General features: G+C 38.6%; 1 protein-coding gene across 3 annotated transcripts in view; it reads left to right on the top strand.

Annotated features, from left to right (window-relative positions):
- The window catches only part of AFF2 (ALF transcription elongation factor 2), a 351,494-nt gene that overhangs the window by 314,620 nt on the left and 22,949 nt on the right, over positions 1–13,925 (top strand). For all 3 annotated transcript variants that reach the window (XM_055727794.1, XM_055727793.1, XM_055727795.1), the window contains exons 13-18: positions 2,622–2,856; positions 4,781–4,920; positions 5,478–5,541; positions 8,961–9,097; positions 12,403–12,474; positions 12,837–12,930. In XM_055727794.1, coding sequence (XP_055583769.1) covers positions 2,622–2,856; positions 4,781–4,920; positions 5,478–5,541; positions 8,961–9,097; positions 12,403–12,474; positions 12,837–12,930 — 742 coding nt within the window. The remainder of the gene's footprint in view (positions 1–2,621; positions 2,857–4,780; positions 4,921–5,477; positions 5,542–8,960; positions 9,098–12,402; positions 12,475–12,836; positions 12,931–13,925) is intronic.

Below are 13,925 nucleotides of genomic sequence, written 5' to 3'. Positions count from 1 at the left end.
GGAGGTTATTGTTAACATAAATGCTTTGGTGTAAGTCTGAGGGAGGGAACATTGCTAAATAAATTGTCAACTTAATTTCTGCAAAACCTCATAGGATTAAGTGGGCAATAGGGAGAGGAAAAAAAAAAGGGGGGGAGAGAGAAGAAAAAAGAAAAAAAAAAAGGAAAACACCCAGACAGGATTATAGCCATAAAATATTGTTGGGTTGTTGTTTGGTTGTTTTGGGTTTTTTTTAATCTGAGTTACATAGAAAAAAAAGGATCCTCAAATGTATTTCCCTTTGGGGTTAAGTCTTCCCACCCATAGAATGACTTGTGTGCCAGAGCTGAGTAGCTGCAGCTATATCTCAGTTTGCCCCATCTTATATTTGAGCCCAAAGATGATCTAGTGAAGTTTTAAGTTTTGAAGTTTGAAGTTTTAACTACGGTACCTTCCAGTCTTCTTATTTTTTTCTTGCACTGCTTTCTTAATCCCTCCACTTCCGTGTAGCAGCTGTGAAATGTTGCTTTGATTGCTTTATATGTGCCTTAAATTCCCCCATGCAGTGGTAGACTGTACAAGTGACAGAGTCCTGCATTAGCCCTGCAAATAGCCACAGATGTGCTGAGGAGCCTCATGTAGTGATGCAGGGTCAGATCCTAAAGAGGACTTGGCCAGTGGCTCTCATTCAGGTTTTCTTCAGGTGCTTTTGAGACAGATTTGGCAGACTCAGTTGCTCTTCCCTTTGCAAAGCTGTACCAGGGATAAAGAAGAGCTGCACACAACTGTGCACAGGGGCATGAAGGAGCACTTCGCTCTGTGCTCCCACCCTTATATGCATGTTCAGGGTTCCTTGTGTAGGACAACTTGTTCGGGAGGCAGAGGGTGTGAATTCTGCTCCTGGGTATTTCATTAACTGTGTCTGATTTGCTTCTGTATAATCCAGTAACATGTGCATGCTTTCTTGGGGCACTGCTTACCCTCCTTTGGAAAACTTTCCTCTGGAAAAAGTTCAGAGGATTATTGTGCTATAGCTATGGTAACTTGTCTGGGTTCCAAAATGCCCTTTTGGGGTAAGAAAGCTAACAGAGTGGGCTTTGAATGCAAACTTTTTAGAGGACATATTACAGGACCACATGTGCATAAAATCAGTCTCCTTGAAGAATCGACAGTCTCTTCCTACATGTTTGCTTTCCTTTGATCTTCTTCAGGCCCATGTGTTTTTTGAGCAGGACTGCATCCATATCTGTCCTACTGTAAGGCAATATGAATTCTGTGCTCATTTTTTTTTCTTTAGTCTGACGATCTTTAATATCAGAGAGTTTCAAATAAGATATTTTTAACTCTGCTTCAGTCGAATTAAAATAGTTTTGAGTAGAGGAGTTGAGTATAAAACCTGAAACATGGGGAGTTTGATTTCACTATGTGATATCACAGACAGGCTAAAATATTTTTGTATCACCAAAGGTTCAAATGATCAAAGCAGGTGGAGATATTGATGCTGTTGGTGAAACTGCAAAAGAGGCCAGACTAGAATGAGAGCAAGCTCCAAAATGAGGAGTAAGGAAACTTGGGTTACCTTCTCTTCTTCCCCTTGTTTATGGCAAAATAGATCTATAATTCCTGACACTGACTGAGAGTGACTGGGAACAAAACATAAATTCTTGTTGACTTAATTTGTTATTGAAATTTTAGTCAATAATCATGAAAAGCAAATGATCGTGTAGTGCAATATTAGGTGTCTAACAAAAGATTAAAATTGAGGTTATCTTCATTGACTGAACTAGGACAGTACCTAAAATAAAAATCTATTAGTAGATAAGCATGTTAAACAGTCTGTGGGGTGTTGGGTTTTCCTTTTTGATGGATTTGAGAGGAGAAAGGTCTAGCAGGGTTTTTTGGGTTTACTGTGTACCACAGCTGCCATTTCTAGCCAGCTAACAATTTCTGTACATAAAACAGACAATAGATTATCCTATTACTTGAGCTTTCATGTCAAAACCACATTCATTTTCTGAATCACGTTCAATTCATCAACCGATATTTGCTCAAGGGCTTTTGCCATCTACAACGTATCATTTTAACATAGTGTTGAACAATGGTTTTATTCTAGAGGTCAAATAATTATTATCTTGTTATAGTGATCCTTTTGTAGTTATTATAATTTTTTGTTGTTGTTGTTCACATGCCACGTGCTAGTATGTGTTTTTGCAAAGGTTGCTTATGTGGGCCCTAATCCACCTTTGTAAAAGGTGCTTAATGTTAAACACATAAATAATCATACTTGATGTCAAAGGAACTAACCCCATGCATAAAACTTTCCAGCACTTTGCTGAGTCAGAACCTCTGTGACCTCTCAAATGAAGACTGACTCAAATTAGCATTTAAATTGGGTGCAATTTGTACTAATGCACTGGAAGTCGTCCTCCAAAGCAGGAGGTTTCTGCAGCCATTGAAAAGGCAGAAGGTGGCTCTTCTGTTATCACTGCCAGTCCCCTTTTGACTTAGCTCCTAGGACATGGGGACTGCAGGACCTATTTGAGGGCAGAGCTGGCTTCTCAGTAAATAAAATCTAGAGCTTTGTGCCATGGAGGATTAACCAAGGTTCTTGAAAATGCAACTGGTTCTTATCTGTGTCCCAGGAGCAGCGGTAGCTCGGTCAAGAAGGTGGCAAAGAAAAGAGAAGAGAAGCTGTTCCCTCCTCCATTATCCCCCCTCTTGGATGAGCCTGTGCACCGGCGGCACAGCAGTGACAACAGCTCCTTCAGCCAAGAGACCAACACCACAAACACCTCTCAGACCAGCAGCTCTTCCTCCTCTGTTTCTAAACACAGAAAGAATGAAAATAAATCCTCCTCTAACCCCAAAGGAATCTGTGTAAGTAACCAACTTCAGTTGCTGGAAGTGAACGAGATAAAATAAAATTAACTTAGCTTTGTTCTGTTTGATTTTTTTTCCCCCAATATCTATTTTCAAATGCTTATGTATGTAGCCTCACTCAGGGCAGCAAGGAGTGGATCTTTGCAGAGCTGGGCATAAGTAATTCTTGCAGGTTCCATTTTTACATCAGCATTAGGCATCTACCTGGCATTGTGTTTTGCTCCCTGAAACACCTGGAGGAGAGCCCCTGCAGCCACCAAGTAACTGCAGTTACTCCCTTAACTCTGTAACTACAACACCACACATTTTGAAAATAAAACTTCAAGAATTTTGGTATTCATCACCTGAATAATTACTGCAAATTCTCAGCTAGAATTAAGCACTGTAGGTATACTGAATATTGTGGCCCAAACTAAACAGACAACAAAAACCTAACAAAAAGCTACCTGTCCATAGCACACTTCACAAGGAAATATCTTCTCACAGGTTTGTAGACTCCCAGCTTCCAGCAGTAAGGTTTATTTACACCTCTATCCATGAATTATGTATGTAAGCTTTTAGAAGCCATGTAAATAGGTTTGGGTTTTTTTCCTGCCCAAAAAAAAAAAATCATTCTGTTTGGGCCATCTCGCCGTGAAAGGTTTTCACAGAGACAATTCTTTCTTACTTGCTTTTCACCAAATTCAGATTTTTTTTGACTGAAAATACATGAAAAAAGAGCCAAAACTAGAAGCTGCATAGTAAAATTTCACATCAGCTTGTCATCTTTTAGATTAAACAGGGAAACTTCAGGGGTTTGTTCCATTTTTGAAAATAGCCCTCCCTCTAGAGTTTCAAACATATCATTATCAAACTATATATGTACAGTATCAAAATGTATCTTAGTATCACTGTCAAAATTAAAAGACAAGAAGAAGGTTCTGCCACAAAAAAGGACATGCATAGCCCCAATTTTCATAGTTCGCTGCTTTGTGAGAGGCTGTTACCATGCACTGTAATAGTAAAACTCACAAGTTGCATTGGATCGTAGGTGACAAATCACTTCACCTTATTCATTCATCCCTGTTGCTTTCTGATATCATTGTGTCACTTCAAGCTGCGAGAGTAATACACATGCCTTCAACTGAAATCAATGCCAAAATGAACTGCATATGTCAGCAAATAAACAATGCTATGTAAACAGCAGGGCCACTTCCTCTCACTCCCAGCATCTCTAGTCAGATTTATCCTTTGGTTTTTTATTATCCTAATACATGAAGTACTTGTCTTCTGAAATATGTTAGAATTTTTTCCCTAGTTCATTGGTTAATCTGTAATTTAGTTTATCAGTTTGTGGACCTAGGTTGCAAGTTGCAGTTGCCTGATTTAAAACCTTCTGTTATGCTTCTGGTTTTAATCAATGGAAAGTCAAAACTCCTTACTTCTGCTTTCCATCCTTTTCTCTGTCCTGTGTAGGGTGAGGAAACCATTCCTTGCTCAAAATCCAAGCAGACTTTTCAGACACCTTACAGTTAACTATTAATAATATAGAAAAAAAGGTTACTTTATGTGATATACCTTGAAGGTGGATATACATCCAGCCCTTCTGCATTAGATTTCCCCACATTTGCTTTAACCAGTGTCTCCAGGCAGTAACATTGTGGTATCCAGGCTGACTTCACCTAAGAGTATAGGTTAATGAGTTCAAGTGAAGGGTCAGAGGTAGAGTCATATTGTCTAATTAATATAATGGGCTTATGTTATAAAGGATGGAAGCATGGTTTTGTGAGGTAACTTGGATGTTGTTGGGTATATGTGAGTACTGCTCTGTGCCTTGGCCCTTTGTTTGTTTGGGGTTTCTTTGGAGGGGTGCGTGTGAGCACTAATATTGTTAGAAGGTGTTTGATTGAACTACGAAGAGTTAATAGTCCTTTATTTCTAGGAGGAAGAATCGCACAACACACCAACAGCCAACACTCTTCTTGACACCAGCCATCTAGAAACAGACATCTGGTCTGCAATGCCAACACTTTCCAATGGGAATTCTGAGCCCAGAAGACCTAAAATAACATTTGATGATGTGTGAGTATTATTGGATCTCTGTGCTGGCTGCATGTTATGTAGTTGGGATTTTCATGCCAGCAGAGCTCCCAGTGAAAAAGACTATCTTTGATTATAACACTAGCATTGGGCACCTGTGTGGATAGCGCTGCACAAAGGCAAGCACAGTTTTAATCATTACAAATGAACTGTTGTCACTGATTAATGAAGACTCTGTTGATAAATGTTTTCAGATCATGAATGTTGGTTCATGGTAATTCTTCTTCATTTTTTTTATTTTGGCTCCTCTAATGGAAATTTCTGATACTTAATTTAGAATATTTTATTTTTAAATATTAGTTTAAATTATTTTTCCTTTTCCTCTGTTCAGCACACATTAATGGGTCCTTTGGGTGGCCAGTTTCTACAGCTAATTATTTTACATTCTGATCACCCATCATATCTTTGCACACAGCAGCTTAATACCAGGTTAAGGTTTAAAGAGATAAGTGGGCATATATGTCAAAATTTTTCTTGGAAACAGCAATTTTCTCAAACAATGTTTGTCCAACTTGAAAAAATTGATTTTGTCTCCTTAGGCTTCACAATGCGGATTATTACATGCAAGAGGCTAAGAAGTTAAAGCATAAAGCAGATGCATTGGTAGGTTATCACAGGTGTTTTTTTTCTCTTTCCACTACGGAGCTGGGTGTTACAAAAATGTACATTCTGAATGTCATCTAAAGCCTCAGAAACCAAGAGGAACTCTTCGTTGACTAAAGCATGCTTCAGATTGTACTCCATAAACACACTGTCCACAACAATTCAAACCCTGAGCACCATTAACAATTCTTTCCGCAAAAGAGAAGCTCCTTACAGTAGTCGGTATCTTTTCTGAGCAGGAGCAACAGTCATGCTGTTTGTGAAGGATGTAAAATAAATTCATGAAAGATGATGTGTATTTGAAATTTGTTTTCCTATTCACTTTGAGCCTAAATCAAAAGTGTTTAAATATTCCATAACAGAAAGTTAAGAAAGGCAAATCACCCTCCACCCCATTATCATGTGGTAGAAGAATCAGAAGATTTCTGATCCAAATATTTAAAATTTGCAACAATTGATTTTTAAATCGTATATTCATTTTTGTTGCATGCTTTTGAGCTAGTAAATAAAGGCTCAACACACTTCTTCCCAAAAAAATTTTCAATTAGGTAGTTCAATGTTGGGAAAGCTTTTTCTCTCATTTTATCCCAGATGAAATTCCAGCAAGATTGACCTAATTTTGCAAAGCGTTTTGCTTTTGATAAAACTGCTTAATCTGACAGATTATGCTGTTAGTTTGTTCAATCCAAGCTATTGCTAGCACTGAAGTGCCTTTGATAGCCATTTGTTTTGTGGGTAGGGTCATTGCTCCTGTATGCTACATGGAGTGCAGAACAGCAGCTCTTTTAGGCAGGCTCAGTGGAGCTTGACTCCTCTATTTATTTAAACTAGGATGTCTAAAATGGAACGTGGCCATTCCCTTTGCCCCTCAAAATCACGAGTGAAAAAGAACTGGGTGATTATTCACCTCTCACTGTCTTGATTGTGGTTTTTTTGCATGCATATCATATCATTCCACATTAGAGATTTTTGTGCCTGGAAATAGGTGTGTGTCCAAAAAAACCTCCAAAGCAATCACGTTATGTTTTTAAAAACCAAACCAACCATCCAAATGTAAAAATAAAAAAAGCTCTCCCTCTGCTGTTGGTGAGCTCAAGGAGGCTTGACATGTCAAGCTGACTGCTTCAGCTCTGTGGCCTCCCTTTTGACTTGGGGCACAGCGTTACCAAGTGTGTTTTCTGTGGGAGGTGGGTTCAGTGTTTTGGCAACCCACGGTGACTGTCAGTAATTTAGCAGTCGTCCCTCCCAACCTGCCCCTGGCAGGAGGTGTCCTGCCCTGATTCCTGCAGCCCGACTCAGCAGAGTGTGTTCAGCCAGAGCCCTGACATCTGCAGGTGGGAAAGGCTGGCAGAAGCAGACTGACAACACCTCCCACAGCTGATTGACCTTTAAAGAAAATACACATGGTTCTGGCACAGGGATGCCTGCTCTATGCTAGCAAATATTTACAGGCTCAGGCTCCTGATGATCTCAACATGCTATGTCAATCCACTTCCCTCCACAGCCTGATTCACTCAGAAAGTGTTGACCTGTCTCCTCCCATCCTCTTACCTTTGACTATGCCTTGCAGAATCAGGGGTGTTTTTCAAGCAGAACTAAGAGGAGCAGGCACAGCACATCGTGCTGCTGCCTACAGGCAGGCCTTGCCTGTCACATGCAGTTTGACACCCTGAGTGCTCTTATGGGAATGTGAGGCCACCCGGTATGATGTTGGCAGGCATAAATACCCATGAACAAAGTGTCTGCTTTTTCTTTCCACTATTTAGGTCTCAACTTTTTTTGTTTGTTTGTTTGTTTGTTTTGTTTTTTTTCCACCCAATACAGCTGCACACAAATTATCTCCATGTAACACATTTGCTGTGCAATCCCGTAGTGTTAGTTGTCCTATGGAAACAATTGCTTCTGGTTACTTGGTGCTGACATGACAAAGCACACGCAGCACTGAAAGATGTGTTGCAGTGGCTAGAAAGATAATGCATGTGACCTCAAAATGTGTCAGCAAATGTTAATGAGATTTGTGGCAATGCAGTTCCTGAGCTTGTATGGAAAATAGATTTCTGGTGAAAGGCAGGGCATTTTGCATCTTATGGGAGCAACCCCATGAAAACCTATTTTTGTCTGGGATAGCAGTAAGGAATCAGCTAACTTGGATGGGCTGCTGCAGTGGCAGCTGACTGTACCATATTGAAGAGAAATTGGGCACCTTGTTCTGTTCTCAGCTGAGCTGTGATGAGCTGGAGTTATTCCACCTACTCCACTAGAGTCAGCGTGGCACAAAGGGCAGGACTGGATCCCATTTCTGGCTCAAACTGCCTGTCTGTACTAAATCTGCTGGCAGCCAGATTCTTTGGGGGTTTTATACCACAAGAAAAGTTGTCTTTGGAAGACTTGAAGTAAAGGAATCTTAAGATTATTCTGAGAAATAGCCATTGAAATAGAGAGAAAACATTTAGGAGTATTTCCCATTTTGTGATCGTTCAAGTAATACCTGTCAATTATACAAAGGCTTTGTACATAATCTGTGCACAAGAGCAGAACTTGGAATTAAATGTACGCAGGGGGAACTAGTTATAAGTTTACTTAGAAGTAGCCACAAAGGCAAATAAACTGTTACCTTGGACCAATACTAAATGTTCTGCTTAATATGTTGCTATGATAGGCTTCCATTTTGTGAATGGAAAACATATGCAGATGCATCAAAAATATTTTGATAGAGACATACTAAGAAATTTTTAAATTATTTAAAGTACATTGGATCTCCTATATCAAATGCCACATTAGTAGAATTCAGCCATCAAAAATTGAAAATGTTAAATACTATTATAAAATACTTACTATAAAAATGTCATATATAATATTCATTACACATAAAAAAAGAAATCAGTATGTCTAAGTCAGTTTAATCACAACCATTATGAGGACTAAAACCTTTTGCAATAAAATCCCAGTAAAATAAAATATTTAGCAGTGCTATATTTTGTCTTTTTTTTTTTTTCCCTGCTCTTTCAGTCATCACCATAAGTGATGAGGGGTTTTTTTGATCAACAGTTAACACAGTGTGACGTCTGAAAAATGGCATGGACTTGTTACTTAACCCTTGCATAGTGACATCCAAACTTAGTTCATATATCACGGCCTAATATGGATTTGTTCAAGCATACTTTGTGTACGTCATTGCCTGTTTAAATCCATACCTGTCAATGGACATACATTGACCTACCTCTGTGAGCTTATGGTCATATACTACCTGAAAATATTTGGTAAAAACATAGACCCTACCTGAATTAATGTATGAATTCATTCTTAACTACCAGCCTCACTTTGCTTTTATCCTAATGCTAGCGTTGCTTTGTATAATGATCTGTCTACCTAGAAATTAAAGCTGAAGGATTTTCTTGATGGTGTCATTCCCATTTCAGCTGGAGAAGTTCGGCAAAGCAGTGAATTATGCTGATGCTGCCCTCTCCTTCATCGAGTGCGGGAACGCTATGGAGCGAGATCCATTAGAAGCTAAATCTCCATACACCATGTACTCAGAGACTGTGGAACTCATCAGGTTAATGTCCTTTCTGTGATCATTTTCATCATCTCATTTCAGTCATAATTAGAACCTGCTATGTTTTAAAAAATACCATTTCGACGTATTAATGATTTGTCCAAGGCATCTTCATCTCAGAAGTCATCATAATTAGTTCTTGCCATTTTATTAATGTCATGGAAAATTTATAATTGATGGACACTGCTTTTATAAATTATCCCCTTTAGAGGTTATAATGTGAGTGTTATAATTTGCAATATTCATAAAATTAAAATTGAAATGTAGTGGGTGGAAGTAAAGTATAGTAATTTCACTGTTTGGCAATGACACTTGTCTCTTAAAAGGTGTAGTTTTATAATTCAAAACATTAAAGTGAGTCTATCAGGATTTCTATTACAAACCTGGTTTTAGAGGTTTATAACTTGGCTGTTAAAAAAAAAAAAAAAAAGAAGCTGAAACTTGGCACATAAGATGATAACCAGAGAGGAAGCTTTCCACATGTATTGCATTTTAAAAGTATATTTTTTAATGTTAAAGGAATGTGAACCAGCTGAATTAGTTTTAATACAGTTTTGTAGACTCATAGGCTAGAATGTGGATGAGAGCACCTTTACTTAGTAATAAAATGTCTGAATTATTATTTTAAAATCTGCTACTGTTCCCTATAGCTGTTTCATAGTGTTGGCTCTGTAGAAATAATAGTCTCCTGAGTAACTAAGGGATTGTTTGCTTTCCTTGTGCAAATTATCAAAGTGAAGTCAAGCAGGATTAAATTTACCTGTGAGTAGGACAACAGGATTTTCCCTCTTCACTGTGATGCACCTTTGCTTTCCCCAGTGTATGCTCGGAATACCACCATTAATGTCAGTGTAATTATTGACAATTTACACAAGAGAAAGAAAAGGAGACAAATCAGGCCCTAAATGTTTGGGGTTTAATATGACAAAGGTGGTTTTTTTAACATGCAGGATTTTAACATGCCAGATGAGCTATTAGGGACTGCCAAAAATAATGCATGTTGTACATTTAGAGTAAGAAGGTATTTGCATAACAAAATGAATCAAATCTTAAGAAGCTCTTAATATGCCTGTTCAATATTTAAAAACGTGGTTTTACATTCTATGCTTCATAAAGAGAAGAGGAAAATCTAAAGAGATTACTCAACAAAAAGTTGTGTTCACTCAACACTTACGATCCAAGTCAAACCCTTGGAGAGCAAAGGACTTAAGAAAAGGAGGTGCTCCACTCTTCTGAAACTCTTCCTGCACTCTGGCAGTGGACAGACAGTTCAGTACTTTGTGTCCTGAACTAAACAACTACAGTTCTATGGCAGGAGAAAATGTATTTAAAGAAATATTCTTTAAAGAAATGAATGCTTCTTTGCAGGAGCCCTCCTTTATTTTTATTTTTTAAGAAAACCACACAGCACAGTTGAAAATGGTGTTCCTCAGTCCAGCAGTCTGTCTGTTCAGAGGCGGACAGACCAAAAAAATCTTTGTTCATTCAAAAGCCACAACATGTGCACCACAACTCAGAGAACGGCAGCTCTAGGAGCAGCTCACAGATGTGTGATACCTGCAGCTCCCCTCCATCCTGCAGCGCTGGGGCGATCAGAGGCACCTGAGCAGCATACGAAGCCCCTCTGCCTTGCTCCTCCCAGAAGCTCCTGTATCAGCACAGGACTGCTGCAGGCTACGTGATAGACCTTGGCGTGGAAGCAGCACCTGAACTGATTTTGGCTATGGATGAATCTGGAGGAATTTGTTATAGTAGATCTCTAACTTCTAAATAGCTAAAGTCAGATGAGATGAATTCTATCACCTACCATCAAAGGTAGATCTTAACTTATCAGCTCTTGTATGCAGCATCTTTTAGGCAGCCAGGGAAAGACTGGTTTGCCCGTTTGATTTCTGTCAGTGGTCAGACATGGGAAAAGGTGATTTCCCAGATGATCAGCAGTCTGGTACAAGTTCAGTAAACTCCATGGACAAATACACACTTTTTGTGGGCTACAGTGGGTGCTGAATGCGCAAACCAAGTAAGTGGCTCTGCACGCACCCTTTCTCAGTGTGGCTCCTAATGTTAACATATATTTTTACTGTGAGATAAGAAATAGAAGATTTTTCTCACTTTTACTCCTCCGTTCATCAGAGGCACCATTTTCCCCTTTTGCATTAGCTGTGTCTGCCCTGAGTATCTGCATCAGACACCTATTTGTGAAAGCAAGTGGAGCACCAAAGAGGTTGGGAATATCAGACATCTGACTGGCAAAAGGATTTTAAGTTAATGGTAATGCTAAGCTCCCTAATGAAACACTGAAAATCCCCAAAAAGACATCTATCTTTGTGTTTGATCAGTCTGGAACAATACCAAAGAGCAGATGAGATAGGACTTGGAGGAAGCACATCAGGTGGTGTGTGCTACAGCTGCAGGCTGGGGGCTGATGATGGAGGTGGTGGGAGGAAGGCAGAGCGAGAGCAGCACTGCCTGCCTGCACTCCATTACCTCCTTGTAAATGAGAACTCATCCAGACTGCCTGGGTACCTTAAAACTTTCTTACGCAACGCTGAACCCTATTACTTATTCTAACACAAGTACCTGTGAAATTGCATTAGGGCTCAGAACAATGATTTTATGCGATGAATTGATTTTCAAGAGACTAAATGCATGGAATGGAGTGGGCTCAGTTAAGGAGGCGGAGGGGGGGAGGGGAAGAGAGAGAAGGTAGGACTACTCAGTCTTTGATCATCCAGATGCTGGACAGAAGCAATTAAATAGAAAAGGAAGACCAAGTATACAACACTCATAAATTAATGGACCTAAGAATTTAAAAAGCTTTGAGCATGACCTTTTCTGTATTTAAAACCATTTTCTATATAAAATATATTAAAAGCTTTGAAGAAGCATTTATAAGAAGGATTTTGAAGGTATTATTCAAGCCCAAAGTATTATATATCTAAAACCTTATTATATATTACTCTACTCTTCAGTACATATACGACCAAGATCTTATGCCTCTGTCCAACACTCATCACATGTTTGTGGACTCAGCCTGGATGGCTGGTTATGATATCATTTATATGCCCAAGAATAGTTTACCATTTTGGCCCAGAAAATGAGTTGATGATTTACTTTAACCCTCCAGATTTTAAGTGGTGCCTTCTGTTGAATATTACATTGATCTCATCATTACAGAACTGTGTGACCCTTAGCTATTGCAGTCAGAGAAGATTATCTCTGTGTGGCTGTTATTTTTCAGTGTCACTAGTATTCTGGGAAACATCTTAATTCCCAATTTCTTCTCTCCTCACCTTTCTGACAAGGTATGCAATGAGACTCAAGAATTTCACAGGCTCTTCTGCCACGGAAGGGGACAAGAAATTAGCAGTTTTATGGTAAGTCCCATTGCGATGATGAGAGAAGCAGCTAAAATCTTAAGGAGGACTTTAAAAGTACTGAATTACTTAAGCAGCTTACAGAAGATCATTATTCTTGTTTTCCATTAAACTATTAAAGGATAACTAATGGATTTCTTCAGCAGCTGACTAAACATTTATTCTGCTAATTTATACTCTTATCAAGATGGGATTTTAATGCTTTTGACCACTTTTTTTTCCTTTCTCCATTTGCTTATGTTTCAAAATCTAACCTTAGAACAGAAATTGCAAAATATAGGTCAGCTTTTTTTTTTTTTTTTTACAGTTTATAGGTTTCATTAAGCAATGGAATTAACATAATCCTTTCCTAATTACCACAGCTACCGATGCTTATCACTTCTCTACTTGAGAATGTTTAAACTAAAGAAGGACCATGCTATGAAGTACTCCAGATCTTTGATGGAATATTTTAAGGTAATCTTTATTCTTTTTAATTTATTGATATGAAATGAAATTCATACCAGTACTGAGAGCTCTCAGATATATAACTGCATGACTTAAAAGCCCCACATTTAACCTCTCCCCTGGGAAATGCAGGCACGATGGTTGCCAGGGAGTGGGGACAGGAGTGATTTGGGGAATTTTTGGATTAGTGACTTGATTCAAAAGACCATACTCAGTAATTCTACTGACATAAGATTATTCTCAACACGATGTCACGTTTATGCAAGTTTCTATAAAGGAGACTGATTCTTTCAAGATTTCAATGTGCAAATGATTATGAACTGACCCCCAATGAACCATAATAAAGCAATTATTAGGCTTTAGTTAGATAAATTTAGATTTTAAATTCTGTGAGATTTGCTGAAGCTTATTGCAGACTCAGAGATTACTCCTTTTATTTCTATGGAACTTCAGGTTGCCTTATCCACATCTTGAAGGTTTGCCTTTAGCTTCAATTGAGTGGAGGTCAGCTGATTGTCATGATTGTGTGATGTGTTCCTTTACCTTGTCAAATGCTGTTTACTCAGTGTAAGAATGACAAGTCCACACTGTTTCTAAATTAAGAAACAGACTCTTTCTTCAGCTCTGCCAAGGTTTTGATATTTATATTTTACTGGTTAATGCTGTTTGAAGCATACATTAATTCTTGTACATTATTACTACATACTATTCTATAATTATGTAATTATACTGGTCGGCCCATCAGTCTTCTTTTGTTGCTTTTTTCAGCCCCTGTGAATTTGTTCCAGGCTTTGACATATTAGTACTGCAAACCAGTAAAACTTTTAACACTGCAGTTTTAATATTTTCATGTGAATGGTGATAAAATGGTCCTACTGCTGTAAAACGCCAGTACTATCACACTAGCAGCCACCACTTAGTCCTGACTGCTGGTGTCCTCTGTGTGTATTTCTGTAACTTCAGTAGTTACTCCTGATCTGCTCAAATTGAGGCTCGCTTGAAGT

Source organism: Falco cherrug, chromosome 15 (assembly GCF_023634085.1).
Source record: "Falco cherrug isolate bFalChe1 chromosome 15, bFalChe1.pri, whole genome shotgun sequence".
Classification (NCBI taxonomy): Eukaryota; Metazoa; Chordata; class Aves; order Falconiformes; family Falconidae; genus Falco; species Falco cherrug.
This window is presented reverse-complemented; position numbering and strand designations above follow the sequence as displayed.